The sequence below is a fragment of the Physella acuta genome, unplaced genomic scaffold, assembly GCF_028476545.2.
Source record: "Physella acuta isolate Inbredline_101_S28 unplaced genomic scaffold, ASM2847654v3 ptg001078l, whole genome shotgun sequence".
NCBI classification, from domain to species: Eukaryota; Metazoa; Mollusca; class Gastropoda; family Physidae; genus Physella; species Physella acuta.
Window position 1 is genome coordinate 1,384 of NW_026732595.1, and position 24,851 is coordinate 26,234.

Here is a 24,851-nt window from a genome sequence, read left to right on the forward strand (position 1 = left end):
AATATCATAACCGTTGGGGGTGGGGTGTGGTGGGGACATCTATATCAATGCACACAGGTGCATATTCGCATTGTCTTGTTTTTTTTTCTTTTCTTCCCTCTTCTTTCTTTCTTTCTTGTCTCCTTTATCATATTTCCTCTATCTTTTTTAACGCTAATTTATGTCACTTATTCTATTCGTCCTCATGTATCACTTCTTCCTCTCTGTATTTCTCTACGACTCTCCCCACCTCCCTCCCCCTTTATTCCCCCTTTACTCCACCCCCCCCCCCTAATGCATCTCTCTATCCCTTTACACGTTCGTACTGCATTTCTCTCTCCATCCCCCTCTCTCTCCCTACTGCATTTCTCTCTCTCTCTCTCTCTCTCTACATCTCTCTCTCTCTTTCTCTCACCTTTACTTCCCTTACTCTCATTCTCTCTCCGCCCCCACCCCCCCCTCCCCTCCATCCTCCCGCCGTTGTGTGTGTTCTCTCTCATGTCCCTCCGTCCCTCCGCTCTATGGTGGGTGTTACACGGATTAGACAAGTAAACTGGGCCCAGCCCTACCCCCCGACTGAACAAACTGGGCCCTGCCCTCCCCTTGACTGTACAAATGCTGGCCCTGAGTGCACACCTGGTCGGGGCGATCGTCTGCCAACAACCACTATTCCACGGTAAGGCACGGAGCGTTCACTTGCAAATATTCCGTCAGAATTTCTCCCTTCGTTCGGTCGCCTTGTTTTAGCGCCATTCATCTCGTTCCTCGCCCCCCCCCCCCTCCCTCTTCATCCTACACGACCAACCTCCGTCTTAGATTTGAACAAATAAAAAAAGTATTTTAAAAACTTGTCAAGTACTTTGATTGTGTCTGCTTCTAATGTGACTAACGGGGTTCAAATCTCAGACTTCAGAGGAGGGTGTTTGTTCGGAGTCAGAGGAGTCAGGCAAGGAGTCAATGAGTGGTGTTTAGGGTCACTTAGTAGTGTGTGTGGGGGGAGGGGGGTTGATTTGTCGTGTGAGGTGATGGGTGGTGTGATGGTTAATGTGTGACGGTTAAGATGTGGTGTGAGGGTTAATGTGTGCGGGTTGTGTGAGGGTCAATGTGTGGTGTGAGGTTTAATGTGTGCGGGTTGTGTGAGGGTAAATGTGTGATGTTGAATTAGTGAGTGGTGTACGATTAATATGTGGTGTGAGGGTAAATATGTGCGAGTCTCGGGTTTGGATAGTAGTCCGGGTCTAGGACATTAGACCGTCCCCGCTCTGGTGGGTACCTGACTTAGTTGAGGAAAATAAAGGCGGCTGGGCATAGTGCTGACCACACCATGGATTCATAGACAGGGTCAAGAAACATGAACTCTACTTCATCTGCCCCATGGATCGCTAAGTCTTAACAGGAATCTTTATTTTTACTTTATAGGTTGGGTTAAGTAGGTGGTTTGATGGAGGGGGGGGGGGGGGGTTTACGGTGTAAGGTTAGTAAGCTTTGCTTGAAGACAGGTAGTGACGTGCATTAGTTAGGTAGTGACGTGCGTTAGTTAGGTAGTGACGTGCGTTAGTTAGGTAGTGACGTGCGTTAGGTAGTGATGTGCGTTAGTTAGGTAGTGACGTGCGTTAGTCAGGTAGTGACGTGCGTTAGTCAGGTAGTGACGTGCGTTAGTTAAGACATCGTGTTACCTTAGAACTAAAATATTGTTCCTGCTATTTTAGAATGATGTCATAGCGGTTTAATATTTCATCCCCCACCCCCCACCCCCCACCTTCCTTTCCTCCACTATCTCCTCCACCTATCCCTCCTCCTCCACCACCCCCCTCCCAATTCATCCACCCACCACAATATATTATTACAAATTCAAACCGTTTTTTTTTTAAATCCTGGTTCTAATTTTAGTAACAGATTAAGCAATACATATTTTGTCTACGGCGCATATCTGTAAAAAGTCTTAAGAAAAATCTCTTGTCTTGTTTTTTTAGCCAAGCTGTTGCAATACAGCATAAGAATGCTGCATAAATTATCCGTGATCTGTGTCACATCGGGCACTTTTGGAATAACTGTGGTTGTGGGTTTTTACAAAATATAATGCCGGACTTGATAACTTTAAACTTTACTTACACCAATATCAGTTATATTGACTACTTTTGGAATAACTGTGGTTGTGGGTTTTTACAAAATATAATGCCGGACCTGATAACTTTAAACTTTACTTACACCAATATCGGATATATTGACTACTTTTGGAATAACTGTGGTTGTGGGTTTTTACAAAATATAATGCCGGACTTGATAACTTTAAACTTTACTTACACCAATATCGGGTATATGACGACTTATCGTACATTCGACTTTCTATACGCTTAGGTGACACATCGCATACGTAGATCACACATCTTACATACCCTCGCAGTCAATCCCTACAGTCATTGAGCGAAATTATGAAAAGCATGATTTATTTCTTTATTTATCGCTCACGCAAGCGCTTCCGTTGGCCAGATATTCTACAGTCACACAAAATTTACGCCAAACACAAACTTTGAAAAGTACTGTCTGTTACAATCTGTATGAAGAAAGTGTCGAAATTTACACTACCATGTTGGTTTTTAACAATAGGATATAATAATCGTGCTTTTTGTTCCCTTAAAGTTCAAACTCTACGTAACATAAGTGAAGGTTTTAAAATAGTTCATGCAGAAATACTTAACAGGGTATGCAAAGTGAAAAAAATAACTGGTTCTTTGTCTAGCAGAAGATTATGTAATACACCACCGAGGACATACGTATTTGGGACATAGAGTACTAGAGACATTGCTTACATGGTCGAGTTTTTAGACATAGCTGAAGGTGGACCTTAGAGCCACGTTTAATTTACATCTTTCAGATATATATATATATATATATATATATATATATATATATATATATATATATATATATATATATATATATATATATATCAATAGAGACTATTGACATTGCCGTATCCAGCTGTTCGAGACACAGTTAACACATACGTTGAAGACACATTTAAGACAGATAACAGAAAGAATTAGGGCGACTATTGGAGGCAAACTTTAGTTTAGACGATCATTGGATAAAAGAAATACTTGACAGACATTTAAGACACTTAAAGACAACCGTTGGAGATACTTAACTCAGACATTATTGACATATTCAAGACATACATTACTGACATATTCAAGACAGACATTATTGACACATTCAAGACAGACATTACTGACATATTCAAGACAGACATTATTGACATATTCAAGACAGACATTATTGACATATTCAAGACAGACATTATTGACATATTCAAGTCAGACATTATTGACATATTCAAGACAGACATTATTGACATATTCAAGACAGACATTATTGACATATTCAAGACAGACATTATTGACATATTCAAGTCAGACATTATTGACATATTCAAGACAGACATTATTGACATATTCAAGACAGACATTATTGACATATTCAAGACAGACATTATTGACATATTCAAGACAGACCCTACTGACACAGTTTAAGAGATTTCCGACGACCGATTCAGCATACACGACAGCCATGACACTGAAATATATCCCATCATTTCGTATTGTCGACCTCCTAGACCACCACACCATTCCATTGATACTTCTAGCACTGCCGCTCTGTACGTGTATAACGAAATCACCTTCATTGCGTTACGGATGGCGAAATCACAATCCCCCCAAAAAAAAACCTCTATAGAAATTCGCCAAGAGGAATGCGTGGTTTGATCGAAACGTTTAAGAAGCTGTAACCCCCCCCCCCCCCCCCCCCCCCCCCCCGGAAAAAAAAAAAGCTCAGTGGGGTTTTAAACGGCCACAAGACACCTATTGAATGGGGGGAGACTCTTGGGGTGGCGTCTGTTTAATTGGGCCCGTGGTGAGGCCTTTTCATGACTGATGTCCCGGGCTGAGGCCTGCCGGTCCCCGTCGCCTATGTGCGGGGTGACACGCAACGGTACGGCCCCACAAGACGATAGCACTTCATCAGCTTAATCCCACTCGGGTGTCTGGTCCCGGCCCGTGGGTCCCCGGGGGTACCAATGGGCTGGCGGTGTACGGGCACTTGAGGCCGCAGCGAGGTGCCGGCGCTGGGTGACAAAACGTGACGTCGTGCACGGGCGCTGATAAACTGCTGTTTCAATGTGGTGAGGATGTCGCCTGACTAGTAGTGTACATGACACGTAGGAGCTTCATGTGTAGTAGACACGTAGTAGTTTCATATGTAGTAGCCACGGTGTAGCCTCAAATGTGGTAGCCTCATATGTAGTAGCTGACATGCGGTAGCCTCAAATGTAGTAAGCACGTGTAGCCTTATTTGTAGTACCTGACATGTATTAGCCTCATATAGTAGCCACTTAATAGCCTCATATGTAGTAGCTGACATTAGGTAGCCTCATATGTAGTAGCGACGTAGTAGCCTTATATGACATGTAGCCTGACACGTAGGCTAGTGTGTAGTAGCCTTACATGCAGCATCACTTAGTAGCTTGTAGCCTGAAATGTTGTAGCATGTAGCATGTAGCATGTTGTAGCATGTAGCCTGAAATGTTGTAGCATGTAGCCTCACATGTACACTGACATGTAGGTCAGCGTGTGGTAGCCTAAAATGTAAGGGCCTCACAAACCGTAGCCATGGAGTAGCATCACAAGTAATACACTCAGAGATATATATTTGGTTGTCCTTGTAAGAAGCTAAACTTATAAACCAACTCACCATATAACCAAACAGTTATGTCAGTTTTTCAAACTTAAATATCCATCTTAAGACAAGCGTTAAGAGTGCTTTTTTTTCGCAATTATCTTCTAATTAAATATACCTTTTTTCGCATTTATGTTCTAATTAAATATACCTTTTTTTGCGTTTATCTTTTAATTAAATATACCTTTCTTCGCAATTATCTTTTAATTAAATATACCTTTTTTTCGCATTTCTATTCTAATTAAATATACTTTTTTTTTCGCATTTAGCTATTAATGAACTCGATGATTTGACTTTAAAATCCATTGACGAGGGGTGTCTCTTTAGTGAACTCGTGTTGACGAATGTATCGACCCTCATCACTAGTACTCACTAGAGTGACTATACGATTACCATTCGGTAAAAATTTTTCACCATAAAAAATAGAATAAGAATAGAAATTTCCCGAAGCATGATAGTGAATATGAATCGCTTTACACGCAAACTGAATTTATGATTCAGTACTTCAAGATGTGGAAAATAAAGAATTCGATAAGTGTGGTATATGATCACCCGTTATAAGCCATACATTAGAAAAATCAACTCAACGTATATAATTCAGCTTGAAGAAGATAATTCAAACTGAATTTAATAATTCAGCCCTGAAGTAGATGATTAGAATTGAAGTTGATAACTCAACCTTGAAGTAGATAATTTAATTTAAACTTGATAATGTAGCCTTGAAGTTGATAATTCAGCCTTGAAGTAGATAATTAAAATTGAAGTAATTATTCAAACTTGAAGTAGATAATTCAGCCTTGAAGTAAAAATCTCAACCTTGAAGTAGATAGTTAAGCCGTATATAAAACAGAGGATCCAGCCGTACCTAAACTTTGCTAACGGGTGTACGGCACCCCACACCCCCGGTGCTAACGGGTGTACGGCACCCCACCCCCCCCCCCCCCGTGCTAACGGGTGTACGGCACCCCACACCCCGGGCCACAGAGAACTCAGTACCCTCACGTGACTTGCCGCCGCTGGTGGTACCGGGAAGGGCGTGGGGCGCGGGGGGACGGCACTAATCGCTGACCAAACAGAAGGGGAGACTCGTTTGGCCTCTCTCAGTCAACTCGGGCCCTTTCATCTCCCACACCTGGTCACCTGCGAGCATACCTGCATAGGTAGGCCAGCTCCTGGGCCTGACGCACGTTAATTGAAACTTTTTGGGGGGACAAATTTGCTCGACGGTAGGTCCATGGGAGTTAGGGACCCCTTGCCACGGGGGTTAGGGCACCTTTTCCCCCCCGCCCTCCCCCCTCCCACCTTGCTTGCGTACCCGGTTGACCTGTTGTGTCGCCCGTGGAAGACAGCTCGCTGGAATTTTAAAGACTTGGATACAGGTGTGTGCGGAGTCGTTCTCTGGGCCGTCTTGTGACGCGGCGTCGTTCTCTGGGCCGTCTTGTGACGCGGCGTCGTACTCTGTACAATTTTGTAACAGCTAGGTTGATAAAATTTCATATATAAGTATCATATCAAACTTGTAGTTCTGTATTGTAGTTTCCGATAACCGGAAGTGGGACTTATTCTACTTTTAGTTTAGCATATTCCTTGAGTTCTGTTTCAGATAAATAAATGAAATTTCACATATAAGTAAAAGATCTAATTTTCTGCCTTCTATTCAATTTTGAGTAATTTCCGTTTACCGGAAGTAGTAATTTACGCAATTTCCGATTTCTCAAAAAACGAAAATGAATTTATAAAGTACTAACAATATTCCGCTCTATTATACACATAGTGTTTGCCATTCACTTGGTGCGCAAGTGAATGGTTTCTATTTTTAAAAGTTTAAGTAATTAAAAATTGATTAAACTGCATGTCTATATCGCGCCTTGCCACCCCCGTAGTGGTATACAAGTATAAGAATATTCCAGAAAATTTAGGGGAGATCACTCCCGGTTTATTTTTGAGTATTTCGGAAACTCTTTTCTTTCCTTTAAAAAAAAATTTCGTAATTAGTACTCATTAAAAAAATATGTTTAATATAGTAAAGATTTGAAACTGCTTTTTAAAAATAAAAAAAAAGGCTTAAGAAATTATGTTACTTTTGTTGTTGTATTCAGAGCATAGGTCTTTAAATCCTCTGCGATGTAACGTAATATGGTCCATACAGCATTCAATACAATAACATTTAATACAATGGGAGGGGGCATCAGGCCGAATATCACTTGCCCAATACCGTTTGCCCCAATGCCGTTTTCTTAAGAGGACGATTGCCCGAATAATTGCCAGAAAGCCCCCGAAAAGAAATTCTTCTTAATTTATTTGTATTAACATTTTAATAATTAACACAATTCTAAGCATAAGAAAATACTTTGTTTAGCTTTTAAGGTTTTTTTTAAAATTGAGAAATGATTGTGTATTGTTATTAAAGAAGAATTAATAAATTGTATACTAAATTGGCGCATACCCTATAGAAAGTATGAAGAAATTTTTAAACCAGGTGATTAAAGTTATCATAGACCTATACATTTTAAGTTATCTATCAACACAATGGTAGGAGGGTCCTAATACCTTCACGGCATGATAAATAATGTTGGTGTTGTCGTATAATGTTGAGGGGTGCGGACGGTAGAAATGGGGTGGGGGTGGATTGGGAGGAGCTGGAGGCATGTCTTGTAGAGGAAGGGGGTGTGTTTAACCGTATTGTGCGCCTGTCTTTGTGACACAACTAACAAAGGTGTGTGGAGGGGGGGGGGGGGTGTCAGCATTATTGTACACCTATCTTGATTCTACTTGACTCTACCGTTAGGAGAACCACACTTGTATTGAGTTACCAACCCCAGTGTATAAATGCAACTAGATTTAAATGTAAATGTTTGTGTAGTTTGAAGTCGCTGCAGTATAATGATTAAGTTGTTTTTTTTTAATTTGTGATAGTTGAGAAGCGATACTACAGTGATCACAATATTGTTGGAGTGATTCTTTAAGTCCTTATACTACAATCATCAAACGATTCGACTGTTTGTGCCTTTTTAAGAAACTTTTAAAAAATCATCAAATTATTCGATTTTTCTTGTGATATTTTTAAGTCGCTGTACTATAATCATCAAGTTATATATATTTTTGTTTTGTTTCAAGAAACTATGCTACACTCATCATTTCTTTTTACTTTTTCTTGAGGCTTAAAGTCACTATTCAGTGCATGTTAGGGCTTGTAAGTCTGGTTCTCTCTCACTTAGAATTTTAAATCTCCTTAGCCAGGGAGAGATATACATTTTCGAACTAAATTATCTGTTTTGAACTTAACAACAACAAAAAAAAAAAAAAAAAAAAAGAAAAAACATGGTGGCTTTTTGTTTCTCGACCTCGCTTCAAGATTTAAATAAACCGGGAGTGATCTCCCCTAAACTTTCTCGATATTCTAATATAAAACTACGAGAGATGGCAACTCAGGATATAGACAATATTTGTAATCCATTTTTAATTACTTAAACTTTTTATAATAGAATGGAATCTCGTAGAAAAAAGAATTGCACACTTAGTGAATGCCTAATAAAATGTGCATAATAGTGCGCAATATTATTAGTACTTTATAAATTTACATGCGTTTTTTTGAGAAATCGGAAATAGCGTAAATTAGTTCTTCCGGTCAACGGAAATTACTCAAAATTTGATAGAAGGTAGAGGATTAGATCTTTTACATGTGAAATTTCATTTATCTATCTGAAATAGTACTCAAGTTATAGGCTTTTGAAAAATTCAAAGTAGAAAAAGTACCACTTCTGGTTATTGGAAATCGCTCAAAAGTTGATACGGATCTACGATTTTGATAAAATACTTATATATGAAATTTCATCAACCTAGCTGTAACGGTACTCAAGTAATCGTGTTTAAACACAGACACACACACAGACACACACACACACACACATAGACACACAGACATATGGACAAGATAGCAAAATTATGTTTTTCCGCATCAATGAGGTGTAAAACGTCGAGATTTGTAAAAATCTCGATTTTTTTTTTTGCACGATTACAATACTTTCTCTATACTTCGTATATACGAGTTAAAAAACCAAGAGTAGGCTACTCAAAATGCAGCAATTATAAACATTGTACTCATAATAAAATCAACTTAATTACCGGTATTGTAACTACGTTTTGGACAGTTTGTTACCGATTCGAATAAATCATGGCAAACTGTTAGCTTCTTTAAAAAAAAAAATTCGGATTTACAGTAGGCTATATTTTTTAAGCTAGCCTACACACAGTGTTTCTTCCAGACTTTTTTCTCCGGGGGTGCACTTGAAATTTCCGGGAGGCGGACCGCAATTTTCGAGGGGGGGGGGGGTTGGACACTGTCAAAAGTATATATTTTCTATATAAATGCCATTTCGTTCGGGGGGGGGGGGGGGGTGGGGTGGTAGACTTATTCGGGGGGGGGGGGGGGGCGGTGATTGTTTACGATTTTACGTAACTTGACAATAGCGGAAGTAGCTGCTATTTATCTATTTATTTACCTTTTTAATACAAAATATTCACGTGTAGTTTGAAAAATACTCGTTCGCAAGTACGAAAACGAGAAGTTGGTGACCTACTTACACGTCCTATTTACATACGACCTCATCGATTCAACGTGCAAAATATCGCTTTACAAAACTTTAGGACCAAAAAAATCTCTATGTATTACATGTCTACTTTGCTGTGTAAATCAATTTTTAGAAATTGCGAAACAGTAACGGAATTCCCCCAAAACTGTTAAAATCTTAATTTAAACGCGGGTTATAATGAGTGTTTAAAAAACCGCTCCAAGTAGGAATAAATGACAAGTTTGTAGTGACCTCCCCTGATCCAACTACAGCATCATCAGAAGTTTTTGTTTCTGTTTAAAAACAATGGGTTCAGTATGATGGATGTAACATACAGTTGACAGCGGTTGTGTATACATCTGACAGGCATTATAGCATATTTTTGACAGTGATTGTGTATAAATCTGACAGGCATTATAACATATTTTTGACAGCGATAGTGTATACTCTTGGGGGCATTATAACAAATATTTGACAGTGAATGTGTATAAATCTGTCGGTCATTATAACATATATTTGACAGTGATTGTGTATAAATCTGATTTTAATGTTATGTAAAGGCAATACCAGTAGTTTTAGATGGATATAATACAGTGCAATACCATAAGTGGTCGATGAATTTTTGTACTACTACATTTACATTATGCTAGGTATTAGAAGTAATTTTGCTTACCCAAACAATACAGTCTTTATTAAATTTTTACGGCTTCTAATTACTAGATTTTTAAACGTAATTTTAGTTTTCAATGTATGTTGGATGACTGTAAAACATTATCTGGATTAAATGTAATTCGTTAGCTGTGTGTGTGTGTGTGGGGGGGGGGGTAGGTTTTGAATATAATTAACTGATCGTGAATAAAAATTAGTTGTTTTTTTTAAATAGTATCCTTTTTATGTGAAAAAATAAAATAATATTTTATATATGTGTTGTAATTTGTAATGCATGTGTTTTTAAAATTGAATTTTTTTTTATTTGTGTTACTTGTGTATTGTATCAATACACTTGATACAAAAAAAATAATTAAGTAATTAAAAAAAATTAGGGTATAACATTTTTTTTAGAAAATGCTTTGCTATTAAGAAAAAAGCACATTCAATAATAATAATACTGCATAATAATGTATTTATTAACATAATGAATTAAGAAATTAATTGGACTTGTATAACACAAAATTCTTGATGAATTGCGTTCAAAAAATACATCGATGTATTAAAGATATTATTTTGTAAACAACAATATAACCACAATTAATCCCTATCTGATAATTTTCTATATCACATTTTTAAATGCTTTATTATGTAAAATATGTTCCCTTTATAGGGAGTTCATAGGTAAACGTTCTATAAAATAATACAAGTAGACCTAAATCCAATGTCCATCGTTTAGAGCCCAATCTTTTGTTTTTTTAGCAAGGTCATGCTAATCTAATTAACTTTTTAGTGCATTTTTTCATTTGTGAATATAATAAAAACTTCTCCCATAGATTTGATTTGTTTTTTTATGTGAGATTTATGTTTACATTTTAAGTTTTAATTTATTTCTTTAATTTTTAATGTGATGACACAACAGAAGACGAAGTTGACCAAGGCGGGGTTTTATTGGACTTAAGAATAATTTTTTTAATGTCAATGGACTTATTGGGTGGATGAAAGCAAAAGCAATGTTACCTTTTCGAACCTGACGGTCCTTGGTGCAAGTGAAGTAGAGTTCACCTGTTTCTGTGACGTCGGCATATGAAGGGATTGTTTGATCAACATTATGCCCCGCCACCTTTACTTTCCTTAACGCGAGTTGGGTACCCATCAGAACTGGGTGGACTCAGAGACATTCTAGGGACTTGAAGTCGGATTCGAACTCGAAACTTTCGGGTAGAAGTCTAACGCTAGGCCACGGAGTCCCATACTAGATGGATGTCTACGAAAAAAAATCTTTTTTTTTTCTATTCCCAATCAATAGTGATAATTGATTACACAACTTGGAATACTTGGGGTACGGCAGGGACACGAGAAAAAAATCCCGGTGACCCACCGATTCAACAGACTGGCGGGCCGCCAGGAGTGGTGCTGTGATGTTAGTGTTTTGATGAAATGGTTTAGTTAGTAAACTAACCTCGGCCTCTGTACTTTTCCATGTTACCATTTGCCTTCTGTCTTACCCAGGCGCGTAAAATAGATGCACGAAAAAAAAATGAATTCAGACGCCCGCAATCTTTTTTTACTCTGGACGCTTCGACACAGACAGTGTTACACCGCGTTTACACTTGCGACATGTATACTAAAATGTGTCGACATGTATACCATACATGTATAGAAAAAAAACATCGAAATGAGTGATTATGCCCCCCTTATACATGTTGTGATAAAATTAACCTATTGCGAACGTTGTTTTTTTTTCCAGATATGTATATTATACATGTCGCGAGTGCAAAGGCAGTGTTAATGTCATGTCCGTTTTCACATCGCTTGTTACGTCAGCCTTGTAAGATTGTGGTATCACACGTGAAGTCTGCCCGCTCATATCATCACACGCATCTCTGTAGTGGCCATAGTATCACACTACACCTGACCACTATGGTCAGTGTCACACTACACCGACCAATATAGTCAGTATCACACTACACCTGACCACTATGGTCAGTGTCACACTACACCTGACCACTATGGTCAGTGTCACACTACACCTGACCAATATAGTCAGTATCACACTACACCTGACCACTATGGTCAGTGTCACACTACACCTGACCAATATAGTCAGTATCACACTACACCTGACCACTATGGCCAGTATCACACTACAAATGACCACTATGGTCAGTATCACACTACACCTGACCACTATGGCCAGTATCACACTACAAATGACCACTATGGTCAGTATCACACTACAAATGACCACTATGGTCAGTATCACACTACAAATGACCACTATGGTCAGTATCACACTACAAATGACCACTATGGTCAGTATCACACTACACCTGACCACTATGGCCAGTATCACACTACAAATGACCACTATGGTCAGTATCACACTACAACTGACTACTACTACCAGCGTCACGTTACACCTGACTACTCGATGACCACTGGTCAGCGTGTAACATCTTGCACCATCCTGCCACCAACACTCAGTAGAACGACAGCTGCCGTGAAACTAATACACCGACACTAAAAGCCTAACAGCTGGGTTTTTTTTTACTTTGACTGGAGTATCGAGTTCTGTTTCAAATTTATAATTTATGCAGGCTATTAATGGAAGTAAAGGTCATGGCCGTTTCACGTCGTGTTGAGTCGCGCCAGTCTGGTGAGGAGTGGTGAGCGACAGACGGTAATAGAATAGGTTAATTTTGTCCGGGAAAAATATCTCCGGACAATATTTCTCTGTGAAAATTTCACCAGAGAAAATATTACCGTAAAAATTCTTTCGTAAAATTTTTCAGACATTTTTTCTCCGGAAAATTTCACCGGAAATTTCGTTTTAATTATTTTTCGGAAATATACCTCCTGGCTTAAGTTACCCGGACAAAATGTCACCAAAGAAAATATTTCCGCATACGCTATCCTCTGTCTAATATTTCCGACAAGGTAATTTTTGAAAAAAAAAACATTGGATTTTAAAATAACACATTATGACCCTGCCTAACTGTATAACTCTATGTAGTATATCGTTGGGTTATCCCCCTCTACTCGTGCTTAACTTTACCTATCTTTGACCAGCCCCGTCCCCACGAGAATTCAACACGTGTGAGGTGGTGATGTTTTAACGACAGAGGTCGCGTTGTCTTAGCGAAGAAAGTTAGTTACTGTCTTAACTTTTATTCAAATCTGGCGTCAAGACGTTGATTGTGTTAAAAGGAAAAGTTTTAAGTGGTCGAGTCTGCGAACTCCCCCCCCCCCCCACAACCACTTTAAAGCCTATACATGTTGCAAGTGTAACAGTGAACCACATGAACGACAATTCGAGGTAGATTTGAGTTATACCATCTCACACGTTGTAAAACACATAGGAGCAAGAGGGTGAATGGCCTCCATCTTCCTAAGGGTGAGGTAATGTGTTGATGTACTGTGCTAGTGTACTGTGTTGGTGTACTGTGTTGGTGTACTGTGTTGGTGTACTGTGTTGGTGTACTGTGTTGGTGTACTGTGTTGGTGTACTGTGTTGGTGTACTGTGTTGGTGTACTGTGTTGGTGTACTGTGTTGGTGTACTGTGTTGGTGTACTGTGTTGGTGTACTGTGTTGGTGTACTGTGTTGGTGTACTGTGTTGGTGTACTGTGTTGGTGTACTGTGTTGGTGTACTGTGTTGGTGTACGGTGTTGGTGTACTGTGTTGGTGTACTGTGTTGGTGTACTGTGTTGGTGTTAAAGTGTTGGTGTACGGTGGTGGTGTACTGTGTTGGTGTATTGTGTTGGTGTACCGTGTTGATGTACGGTGTTGGTGTACTGTGTTGGTGTACTGTGTTGGTGTACTGTGTTGGTGTACTGTGTTGGCGTACTGTGTTGGTGTACTGTGTTGGTTACCGTGTTGGTGTACTGTGTTGGTGTTAAAGCGTTGGTGTACTGTGTTGGTGTACGTTGTTGGTGTACTGTGTTGGTGTACTGTGTTGGTGTACTGTGTTGGTGTACGGTGTTGGTGTACTGTGTTGGTGTACTGTGTTGGTGTACTGTGTTGGTGTTAAAGTGTTGGTGTACGGTGGTGGTGTACTGTGTTGGTGTACTGTGTTGGTGTACTGTGTTGGTGTACTGTGTTGGTGTACTGTGTTGGTGTACGGTGTTGGTGTACTGTGTTGGTGTACTGTGTTGGTGTACTGTGTTGGTGTTAAAGTGTTGGTGTACGGTGGTGGTGTACTGTTTTGGTGTACTGTGTTGGTGTACTGTGTTGGTGTACTGTGTTGGTGTACTGTGTTGGTGTACGTTGCTGGTGTACTGTGTTGGTGTACTGTGTTGGTGTACTGTGTTGGTGTACTGTGTTGGTGTACTGTGTTGGTGTACTGTGTTGGTGTACGGTGTTGGTGTACTGTGTTGGTGTACTGTGTTGGTGTACTGTGTTGGTGTTAAAGTGTTGGTGTACGGTGTTGGTGTACTGTGTTGGTGTACTGTGGTGGTGTACTGTGTTGGTGTACTGTGTTGGTGTACTGTGTTGGTGTACTGTGTTGGTGTACTGTGTTGGTGTACGGTGTTGGTGTGCGGTGTTGGTCTACTGTGTTGGTGTACGGTGTTGGTGTGCGGTGTTGGTGTGCGGTGTTGGTGTACTGTGTTGGTGTACTGTGTTGGCGTACGGTGTTGGTGTACTGTGTTGCTGTACTGTGTTGGTGTACGGTGTTGGTGTGCTGTGTTGGTGTACTGTGTTGGTGTACGGTGTTGGTGTGCTGTGTTGGTGTACTGTGTTAGTGTACTGTGTTGGCGTACGGTGTTGGTGTACTGTGTTGCTGTACTGTGTTGGTGTACGGTGTTGGTGTGCTGTGTTGGTGTACTGTGTTGGTGTGCTGTGTTGGTGTACTGTGTTAGTGTACTGTGTTGGTGTACATGACATCATGTTATCATGGATTGATGGTAATAACGATGGTACCATGGGTCGCCTCTAATAATGATGGTATGATGGGTTGCCTGTTATAATGATGGTACTATGGGTCGCCTGTAAAAATGATGGTCTTATGGGTCGCCTGTAATGATGGTGTTATGGGTCGACTAATAATGATGGTATTATGGGTCGCCTGTAATAATGATGGTACCATGGGTCGCCTGTAATAATGATGGTACCATGGGTCGCCTGTAATAATGATGGTACCATGGGTCGCCTGTAATAATGATGGTACCATGGGTCGCCTGTAATAATGATGGTACCATGGGTCGCCTGTAATAATGATGGTACCATGGGTCGCCACTATTTCATTAAAATTTGATTTAGATCGAGATTCTATAAATATACATATAACAAGTGTACGCTTTGAACCATACAATTTTCTCGATCAAAATAATACAAATTACTTAAAAACAACAACATAATGACAACAGCAAGGTTTTTAACATGACTAGTTCAATATAAGATTCGTTTAGTATCGGTAAGCTCTTATTTAAGAAAATATTTGATTTTTTTGTTGAGAACAAATTAAAACAGCTAGCGGTTGTTGGAAGTAGACTATCACACTTGTACAGATTAGGTGTTTCAAGCAGCTACTGTTTTCTTATTTTAACTCGAGTAAAATAATATATTCCAATTTTCAAAACTTGAAATATGTAAATAAATAGTGCTTTTTATTATAAATAGCAACATTTCTTTTAAATTTATTTATATTTTTATTTTGTCACTAAAGAATCACTCTTTATTTTTAACGACTTTTATGAAAATAAAAATAGGTATTTTCCCTTGATTATTTTCAAATAAACTAACTTCTATATTTTTACTTTCTCGTATATACGAAGTATAGAGAAAGTCTTGTAATCGTGCAAAAAACAAAATCGAGATTTTTACAAATCTCGACGTTTTACATCTCACTGATACGGAAAAACATAATTTTGCAATCTTGTCTGTATGTCTGTGTGTCTGTGTGTGTAAACACGATTACTTGAGTACCGTTACAGCTAGGTTGCTGAAATTTCATATATAAGTATTTTATCAAAATCGTAGATCCGTATCAATTTCAGTACTATTTCAGATAGATAAATGAAATTTCACATGTAAGTAAAAGATCTAATTCACTACCTTCTGTCAAATTCTGAGTAATTTTCGTTGACCGGAAGTACTAATTTACCCTATTTCCGATTTCTCAAAAAACGCATATAAATTCATAAAGTACTAATAATATTGCGCACTATTATGCACATCTTTATTTATTTGGCGTTCACTTAGTGTGCAATTAATTTGTCTACGAGATTTTATTCTATTTTTATTCTATTTTTAAAATTTTAAGTATTTAAAATGGATTAAAAAGCATGTCTATAGCCCGAGTTCCCATTCCCTGTTATTTTATATAAGAATATTCGAGAAAGTTTAGGGGAGTTTACTCCCGGTTTATTTCTAATTGTATTTGTGTTTCAAGCAGCTACTGCTTTCTTACACTAGAGTAAATAATATATTTAAAACTTCAAAACTGAGAACTAAAGCTTAGGCTATGTGGCGACCTTCTAGACACCCAGGCTATGTGGCGACCATCTAGACAGCTATGTAGCGACCATCTAGACAGCTATGTGGCGACCATCTAGACACCCAGGCTATGTGCCAACCATCTAGACACCCAGGCTATGTGGCGACCATCTAGACAGCTATGTGGCGACCATCTAGACACCCAGGCTATGTGGCGGCCATCTAGACACCCAGGCTATGTGGCGACCATCTAGACAGCTATGTGGCGACCATCTAGACACCCAGGCTATGTGGCGGCCATCTAGACAGCTATGTGACGACCATCTAGACAGCTATGTGGCGACCATCTAGACACCCAGACTATGTGGCGACCATCTAGACACCCAGGCTATGTGACGACCATCTAGACAGCTATGTGGCGACCATCTAGACAGCTATGTGGCGACCATCTAGACAGCTATGTGGCGACCATCTAGACAGCTATGTGGCGACCATCTAGACAGCTATGTGGCGACCATCTAGACACCCAGGCTATGTGGCGACCATCTAGACACCCAGGCTCTGTGTGCGACCATCTAGACACCCAGGCTATGCGGCGACCATATAGACAGCAATGTGGCGACCATCTAGACACCCAGGCTATGTGGCGACCATCTAGACACCCAGGCTATGTGGCTACCATCTAGACAGCTATTTGGCGACCTTCTAGACACCCAGGCTATGTGGCGACCATATAGACACCCAGGCTATGTGGCGGCCATCTAGACAGCAATGTGGCGACCATCTAGACACCCAGGCTATGTGGCGACCATCTAGACACCCAGGCTATGTGGCGACCATATAGACACCCAGGCTATGTGGCGGCCATCTAGACAGCTATGTAGCGACCATCTAGACAGCTATGTAGCGACCATCTAGACAGCTATATGGCGACCATCTAGACAGCTATGTGGCGACCATCTAGACAGCTATGTGGCGACCATCTAGACAGCTATGTGGCGACCATCTAGACACCCAGGCTATGTGGCGACCATCTAGACAGCTATGTGGCGACCATCTAGACTGCTATGTGGCGACCATCTAGACACCCAGGCTATGTGGCGACCATCTAGACACCCAGGCTATGTGGCGACCATCTAGACAACTATGTGGCGACCATCTAGACACCCAGGCTAACTGGCGACCATCTAGACAGCTATGTGGCGACCATCTAGACACCCAGGCTATGTGGCGGCCATCTAGACAGCTATGTGGCGACCATCTAGACAGCTATGCGGCGACCATCTAGACACCCAGGCTATGTGGCGACCATCTAGACAGCTATGTGGCGACCATCTAGACAGCTATGTTTCGACCATCTAGACAGCTATGTGGCGACCATCTAGACAGCCAGGCTAACTGGCGACCATCTAGACAGCTATGTGGCGACCATCCAGACACCCAGGCTATGTGGCGACCATCTAGACACCCAGGCTATGTGGCGATCATCTAGACAGCCAGGCTATGCGGTGACCTAATGACGAGCAGTGCATGTCGGCTATGCCAGCTGCTGCCCGTGCAATGTCCGATCAATAAATTAATTCGATTAGGGCTTGGCCATGATTCGATATGTGCAGCGGCACCGATGTTATCTTTTTTTGACACGCCGACCGTGCGCACTTAGTTGCACCGGCAACTCTTCATGTTAACTTTACAGTAGTCAGACAAGAGCACAACATGTTTGTAGTTGTTTTATCTGAGGTCCATACCGCTAGGTGGAGCTGTTTGAAACAGTAGGATAAGCTCACACAAGACACAGTGACCTGTACTAATGTACATCAACAAATACAGGGTAAACCACAACACCAAACTACACACCAAACACTACACACCAAACACTACACACCATACATTACACACCATACACTACACACCAAACACTACACACCAAACACTACACACCAAACACTACACACCATACATTACACACCATACACTACACACCAAACACACGTAAACCACAACACCAATAAACACAATTAAACCAATCATAAAACACACCAACAATCAATCAACACACGTAAACCACAACACCAAACACTCCATACCAAACACAAGTAAACTACACATAAAACACACCAACAATCACACCAACACATGTAAACCACACACCCAACAAACATAACTCACACAATAACAAACAACTGTAAACTACACTCAATAGCAAACACACGTAAATAGAACGCTAAGTTAGTGACTACACCGAATGTAAATAATTTAAATTTTTTATTGACAAATGCAACTTTTCTACATGGGTCACCTGTGGTCATATGTACATCATTTCATGAAACATTGGGTCTTATTTACATCATCTTTGACCCATGTGGGTCATATCTACAACATATGAAAAATGTGGGTCATATCTACATCATAAAACCTTTTAGTCTAAAAATGGACATTCTCGAAAAAAAAAAACATGCCTAGCTGAATATTTCATTTTATACAGGAACATCTAAAGCGAAATTTCATACGTGACACTTAAACTGATTTTGTGAAGAACCTATTGTTGGAATTATTATGTTGAAGTATGCCGGATATTATAAATGTTGTAGGAAATTGTGTTAACGATCCTAAATATGAATAAATAAATTGTCAGAAGTTACATTTTTAATATTAATGTAAAAATACAACGAAAGGTTGGAGGCAGTACCGACATTTCATAATTTTATTCGTCGAAAAAAATATAAATAATAGTATCTAAATAATATAGAAATTGAATTTATTCAACAAATCCAATTTATAAATTGTTAAACACAAATTAAGAAATCTGAAGGTTTTTTTCTCTTTCCCACGCATGCGCACATAATATATAAATAGATCAAAATATCTAATCACCTACTCGTACACATAAAAAAAAACATTTCAAAGATTCACACATTGTATTTTTTTTTTGCCCAGGGTTTGTTCTCTATAATCAAAAAATCGTATAACGGAATCTCTGATGAATTGAAATGCACTTTCTATGTACAAATACATGCAAACATGTACAAATAGATGAACACGTACATGCACGCATACATATACATGAACATATACATGTGCATATGTGTGTACACATAGATAGCATGGCGCAGCCCAATCACCTTGACTGTATCCCCATTAAATTATGCACGAGACATCCTACCCCCACCCCTTCTCTTAGCTGCTGCCCGTGGGTTTTCCTTCACCCCCCCCCCCATTCTCCCACCCCACCTGACAATGTTTATTTACATTTTTGGCATTGATAAATTAAGTTGGGACATGTTGAACAAATGTATTGACACAACATACGTCACGGTCTGGTGACTCACCCTTCCTGGTGGTGTTCTAACACCTTTCTCCGTGGTGTCTTAACACCCCTTTCCAAGGTGTTCTGACACCCTCCATGGTGTTGTTACATCCGTTATTGGTGGTGTTCTAGCTTCCTCCATTTCCATGGTGTCATCACACCCGTTCTATGATATTCTGACACCCTTCCATGGTGTTATGACACCTTCCATGGTGTCCTCACAACACCTCCTGGCAGCTATACACCACCACAGTAGAGGAAACAGAACGGCTTGTATATCACATATCCGCCATCTTTAAGTTTATTTTTAGTAACATTTGAGATAAAAGTAGGTCATTGAACATTTGTAAACAAATCATCCAATATGGCTGTCAAATCTGACGCCAAACAACAGAAATAATTTGACATCATAAAGAGGACTGTCTTTGACTAAACTGACGTCATTGAAAAAATGACGTCACTGAAACAATTCTCACGGCAATCAGGTTATCACTGCATCTACGTCACCAGATCTTGTGACGTCATGGACAGGAACGCCATCCCGCTAACAAATTGTGAGCAAAGAATGAAAATAAGCTCCAGGGGAAAAGGAGCTTAATTGAGCTAAAGAGCTGAAGTATCGGAGCAGGCAGAAAATTCTCGATGCTGCCTTGACGGGCATTCTGCAGCACTGTTCTGGCACTATGGATGACGTTCCGAGTTGGTCGGCAGCGTGACGTGGCGGTGACGTCACAGGAAGTTGGGCGGCGTCTGCTGTAGGTAACATGATTGCGTGTTCATTGGTTGTCATAAGGGCGGTGACGTCAGAGGGCTCCAGCTGGCACGTGACGCGTCGACGGGGCGTGTCGTGGAGGTCACGTGAGACGAGAAGACATTGAGGTCACAGACCGGATGTTCGAAACCGCTGGGTCCCTGGGGACTGCTGCTGGAACTTCCGCCTCCGGAGTTCTGGGGAAAAGGTGAGGGTGTTTTAATTGTGTGATGGCAGGTTCGTGTGGCGATGTGGGGTGATAAAGATGATCGGCAATAAAGATGTTTGGTAATAAAGATGTTTGGTAATAAAGATGTTTTGTAATAAAGATGTTTGGTAATAAAGATGATCGGCAATAAAGATGATAGGTAATAAAGATGATAGGTAATAAAGATGATCGAGAATAAAGATGATAGGTAATAAAGATGTTTGGTAATAAAGATGTTTGGTAATAAAGATGATAGGTAATAAAGATGATAGGTAATAAAGATGATAGGTAATAAAGATGATAGGTAATAAAGATGATCGAGAATAAAGATGTTCAGTAATAAAGATGTTTGGTAATAAAGATGATAGGTAATAAAGATGATAGGTAATAAAGATGATAGGTAATAAAGATGATAGGTAATAAAGATGATCGGTAATAAAGATGATCGGTAATAAAGATGTTTGGTATAAAGATGTTTGGTTTAAAGATGTTTGGTAATAAAGATGATCGAGAATAAAGATGATAGGTAATAAAGATGATCGAGAATAAAGATGATAGGTAATAAAGATGATCGGCAATAAAGATGATAGGTAATAAAGATGATCGGCAATAAAGATGTTTGATAATAAAGATGATAGATAATAAAGATGATAGGTAATAAAGATGATAGGTAATAAAGATGTTTGGTATAAAGATGATGAGCAATAAAGATGACCTGTAATAAAGATGTTTGGTAATAAAGATGATCGGTTATTTGGATGTTTTTTAAAGTTGGGCCCTTAAGATCTTTGGTTAAGATGTTTGATAATAATGTGATTTGGCCATCAAGATATTTCGTTAAAAGAAAGTTTAGTACTAAAGATGTTTGGTGATTAATTTATTTGATAATGCAGATGTGTAGTAACAAAGGCATTAGGCAATTAATTTAGTTAAAAAAATGTGCAATTAAATATATTTAAAACAGCTATTTGGTAATAAAGAGATGTGGTCAACGTGTTTAGTAACTGAATGTTTGGTACTAATGTCTTCTTCTTCTTCGTTCTTAATTTAACTAATGTCTCATGAAGATTTCAGGATGCTATGATGTTTTCAAAAAGGTTTAGGATGTTAGGTAAGACAGTTGAAATTGATGTTGTCTTGTGATGAAGACATCGTGATGTCATAAATGAGGATGTCCAGAACATGATGTACTCACCACCGTGATGTTGCCCATGGTCGGGCTGGACGTCGACGTAGGTGCGAGACCGTAGGGGGCGGGGCTACGTAGGTACGACGGCATGGCACAGTTCTGATTGGGCGAGAGGTTGCTGACGCCACTCATCCACATTCCGTACTGGCTGTTGGAGGGGTGGCCCGGGGTGAGCATGCCGTGGGCCCCTCCCATGGACATGTTGGCCCAGTTCTCCGAGGCCAGGTTCAGCATGGGTAGGTTGGCCCCGACGTCACGCTGAAAGTTACCTGCGAGTGGGGGGGGGGGGGGGAGAGAAGTGGCAATCACTGTTAGGTAAACTGTAACAAATGTCATAGGTTCGTCAGTGGTCAAAAAAAAAAAAATTCGCGTTGTTTTTAATTTTTTTTTTCGCGCCAAGTTAGATGAGTTGTTTGCGGAAATTCTAGAAATGTCCGAGTTCCACCCCTCGGCGCGTCATCGGGGGGTGGTCACGCCGGGGAGAAATACCTGCCGGAGCATCACTGACAGCTGGTGTGACCCTAAAGGTCACGCGTGACAGGTAAAAACCCGTGGGGGTCGTAGCTGACGGCGGGGACAACTTTCAGGGTCGTCAGTGGCAGGAAGGGTCAGTGTTGTCAACAAGCACAACTAGAGCCCTGACAATTTGTTTGACCTAATATCTGAGGTCAGCAATATGACCTAATACACAGATGGCAAGACCTTACTTGCAAGTAGTTTGACATAACCCGAACAGTTAAATCAAATATCTACGGTCAGCCGAATGACGGTGGAATGACCTAATATACAGATGGCAAAAAAAGACCTTAACCTCAGGTAGTTTAACGCTGGGTTATTAAGGTCAACACAAAAAGATGACCTAATATACAAATGGCAAGACCTTAATTGCATAATATTTGATTCCAGGCGGGATAACAAAAAAATTGAATTTTTGAATACCAGATTGTTTAGGGCTTTAAAATCATGTTATTAAGATATGAAAACCATCGAAAAAGGGCACATGAGACATGGACATATATCCCATGTGATGGTGGGTAGTGGTTTATCATTTAATTAAGCTGGGTTGGTGATATAGAGCAACGTGACTCCACCAATGTTCCAGATGGCTTCATTGTTTTGTCTTAGTTTTATTTTTAAACTTTTGCAGATCATGCAGCTCAGGTTGACATAAGTTCCGTGCATATTTTTCAAACACAAAATAATTATTTTTAATGCAGATGTTATTTTTTTTCAGCAACAACAATAAATCTTATTTCCATAACGGATTTTGGACATTTTTCAAGGGGGCAGTATCACCCAGACTAAGGGAGAGAAGCAAAAATATTCACCAAAAAAAAACTATTGGACTTACACATTTGTCAAATTTTTACCGTGGTAGTAATGTATCTTATAATACAGCATAAAATTTTTGGGGTATAGGTGTAGCACATTTTTTATAAAAATTATTTGGTAATATTTTATTACATTTCTACATTTTGTGTAAACAATTTTAAGAAACTATAGTAAAGTAATTAAAATTTTGTATGAATATTCCTTAACGATATATAGTAAATTGATTTTTGCTCATGGCTTTTTCTGCCAGTATTAATATATCCATTAGACATTTGTAATAGAAGACAAAGGTGTGAAAGAAAAGGATTTGAACTAAATCTAGACTATATATATATTAGATAACCACGATAATCCTACAATGGTATTGCTTTTGATACATTTCAATTTGTAATAGTTAATATTAATAAAAACAAGTTAATTAAAAAGTCTAGTGACAATTTTAGCGCAATTTCCTTATGTTATCTAAAAATAGCTCTGTCGTAGCGTAAATCAAGAGCAGGGTTAGTAAAACCATTGGTTAAAATACATGTTTTATTTACAATAGAGTTACATGGCTAAAAACCATTGCGCGCCTAGCTACTGAACGTGATGACGAAGCCATAGAACGTGATGGTGCAGCTATTGAACGTGATGACGCGTGTGGTGTGGTTGGAAAAAATGCCTACTATTTCGGTCCAAATGTTAATTAATTCAAAAAAATATTTGTGACCGAATGAAAGGATATTTTTGAAAACTTTCTTCGGCAATATTGTTCTAAATTATGGCAGGAATCGATTGGTACATGTTTCAAGTCGCTAAGTGGTCTGGTTGCCGAGATATGGGCAAAAAACTGCTTTTTTCGAGTTTTTTTTTGGCTTTTCCAGGAAATCCATGAAAGAAATCCTCGTAACTTGCTTAACATAATTGCTTTTGAAACTAGTCATCGATATTGCTTCGTTGAGGAGGAGATACGGCTTAAAGCTGCGGACACACATCCATCCATCCATCCATCCATTCATACATTCATACATCCAGAAATGACGGGTTAATAAACGCAATTCTCCAGAATGGAAATTGCGCTAAAAACAATAGTATCTCCTTCTATATTAATAAACGTCTCATTTGTTAAATTAAAAAATTAAAAAATTCTAAAAAGCACAAAATTTGTCACAATAGATATCTTCTAGTTCCAACGGTAGGCTGCCATGCTATGCATCTCCTTGAGTCATTTCAACAGGATGGGTTTAATTGTTGGAAAACCGCAGCTCAATATTTCTTATTAAAAATTTTTGAGGAAAATTATTTATAAAAAATGTTTGACTTTCCTTTATGTGCTGTTTTATAGTTCCTTATGGAAAAAAAATTGTGTGTGTGTAATCGTTGTTTTTTTGTTTTTTTTTTGGCAAATCTTTTCGTCAAATTTTCATTGTCTGGGTGATACTGACGTACATTGCGTCTTGGGTTAAGGGGGAATCGTTGGCTCGAGGTACCTAGAGGGGTAACGTTCTGATGTATAGAAAATTATTTGGGGTAGGTGTAGGGGTGACCGTGGTAGCGCACTGCCCCATGTTTTAAACGATGTAAAGAGATTTCAATGCGGCCCACACAAGAAAGTTTTAAGAGGCTCTCTACCCCGCACATCTTAAGGTTCGTAGGCTTAGACCTAAATCAAATAGTCAATAACCGATAGAAAATCTAGCATCACCTAACATGACC

The 24,851-nt window shown here is 39.5% G+C and overlaps 1 protein-coding gene across 1 annotated transcript in view; it reads right to left on the reverse strand.

The window, feature by feature from the left end:
* Positions 1–19,596: 19,596 nt before the first annotated feature.
* The window catches only part of LOC131955548 (T-box transcription factor T homolog 1), a 43,552-nt gene continuing 38,297 nt past the window's right edge, over positions 19,597–24,851 (reverse strand). The window contains exons 8-9 of the mRNA XM_059319705.1: positions 21,831–22,093; positions 19,597–20,624 (exon numbers count right to left, since the gene is read on the reverse strand). Coding sequence (XP_059175688.1) covers positions 20,463–20,624; positions 21,831–22,093 — 425 coding nt within the window. The 3' untranslated portion in view covers positions 19,597–20,462. The remainder of the gene's footprint in view (positions 20,625–21,830; positions 22,094–24,851) is intronic.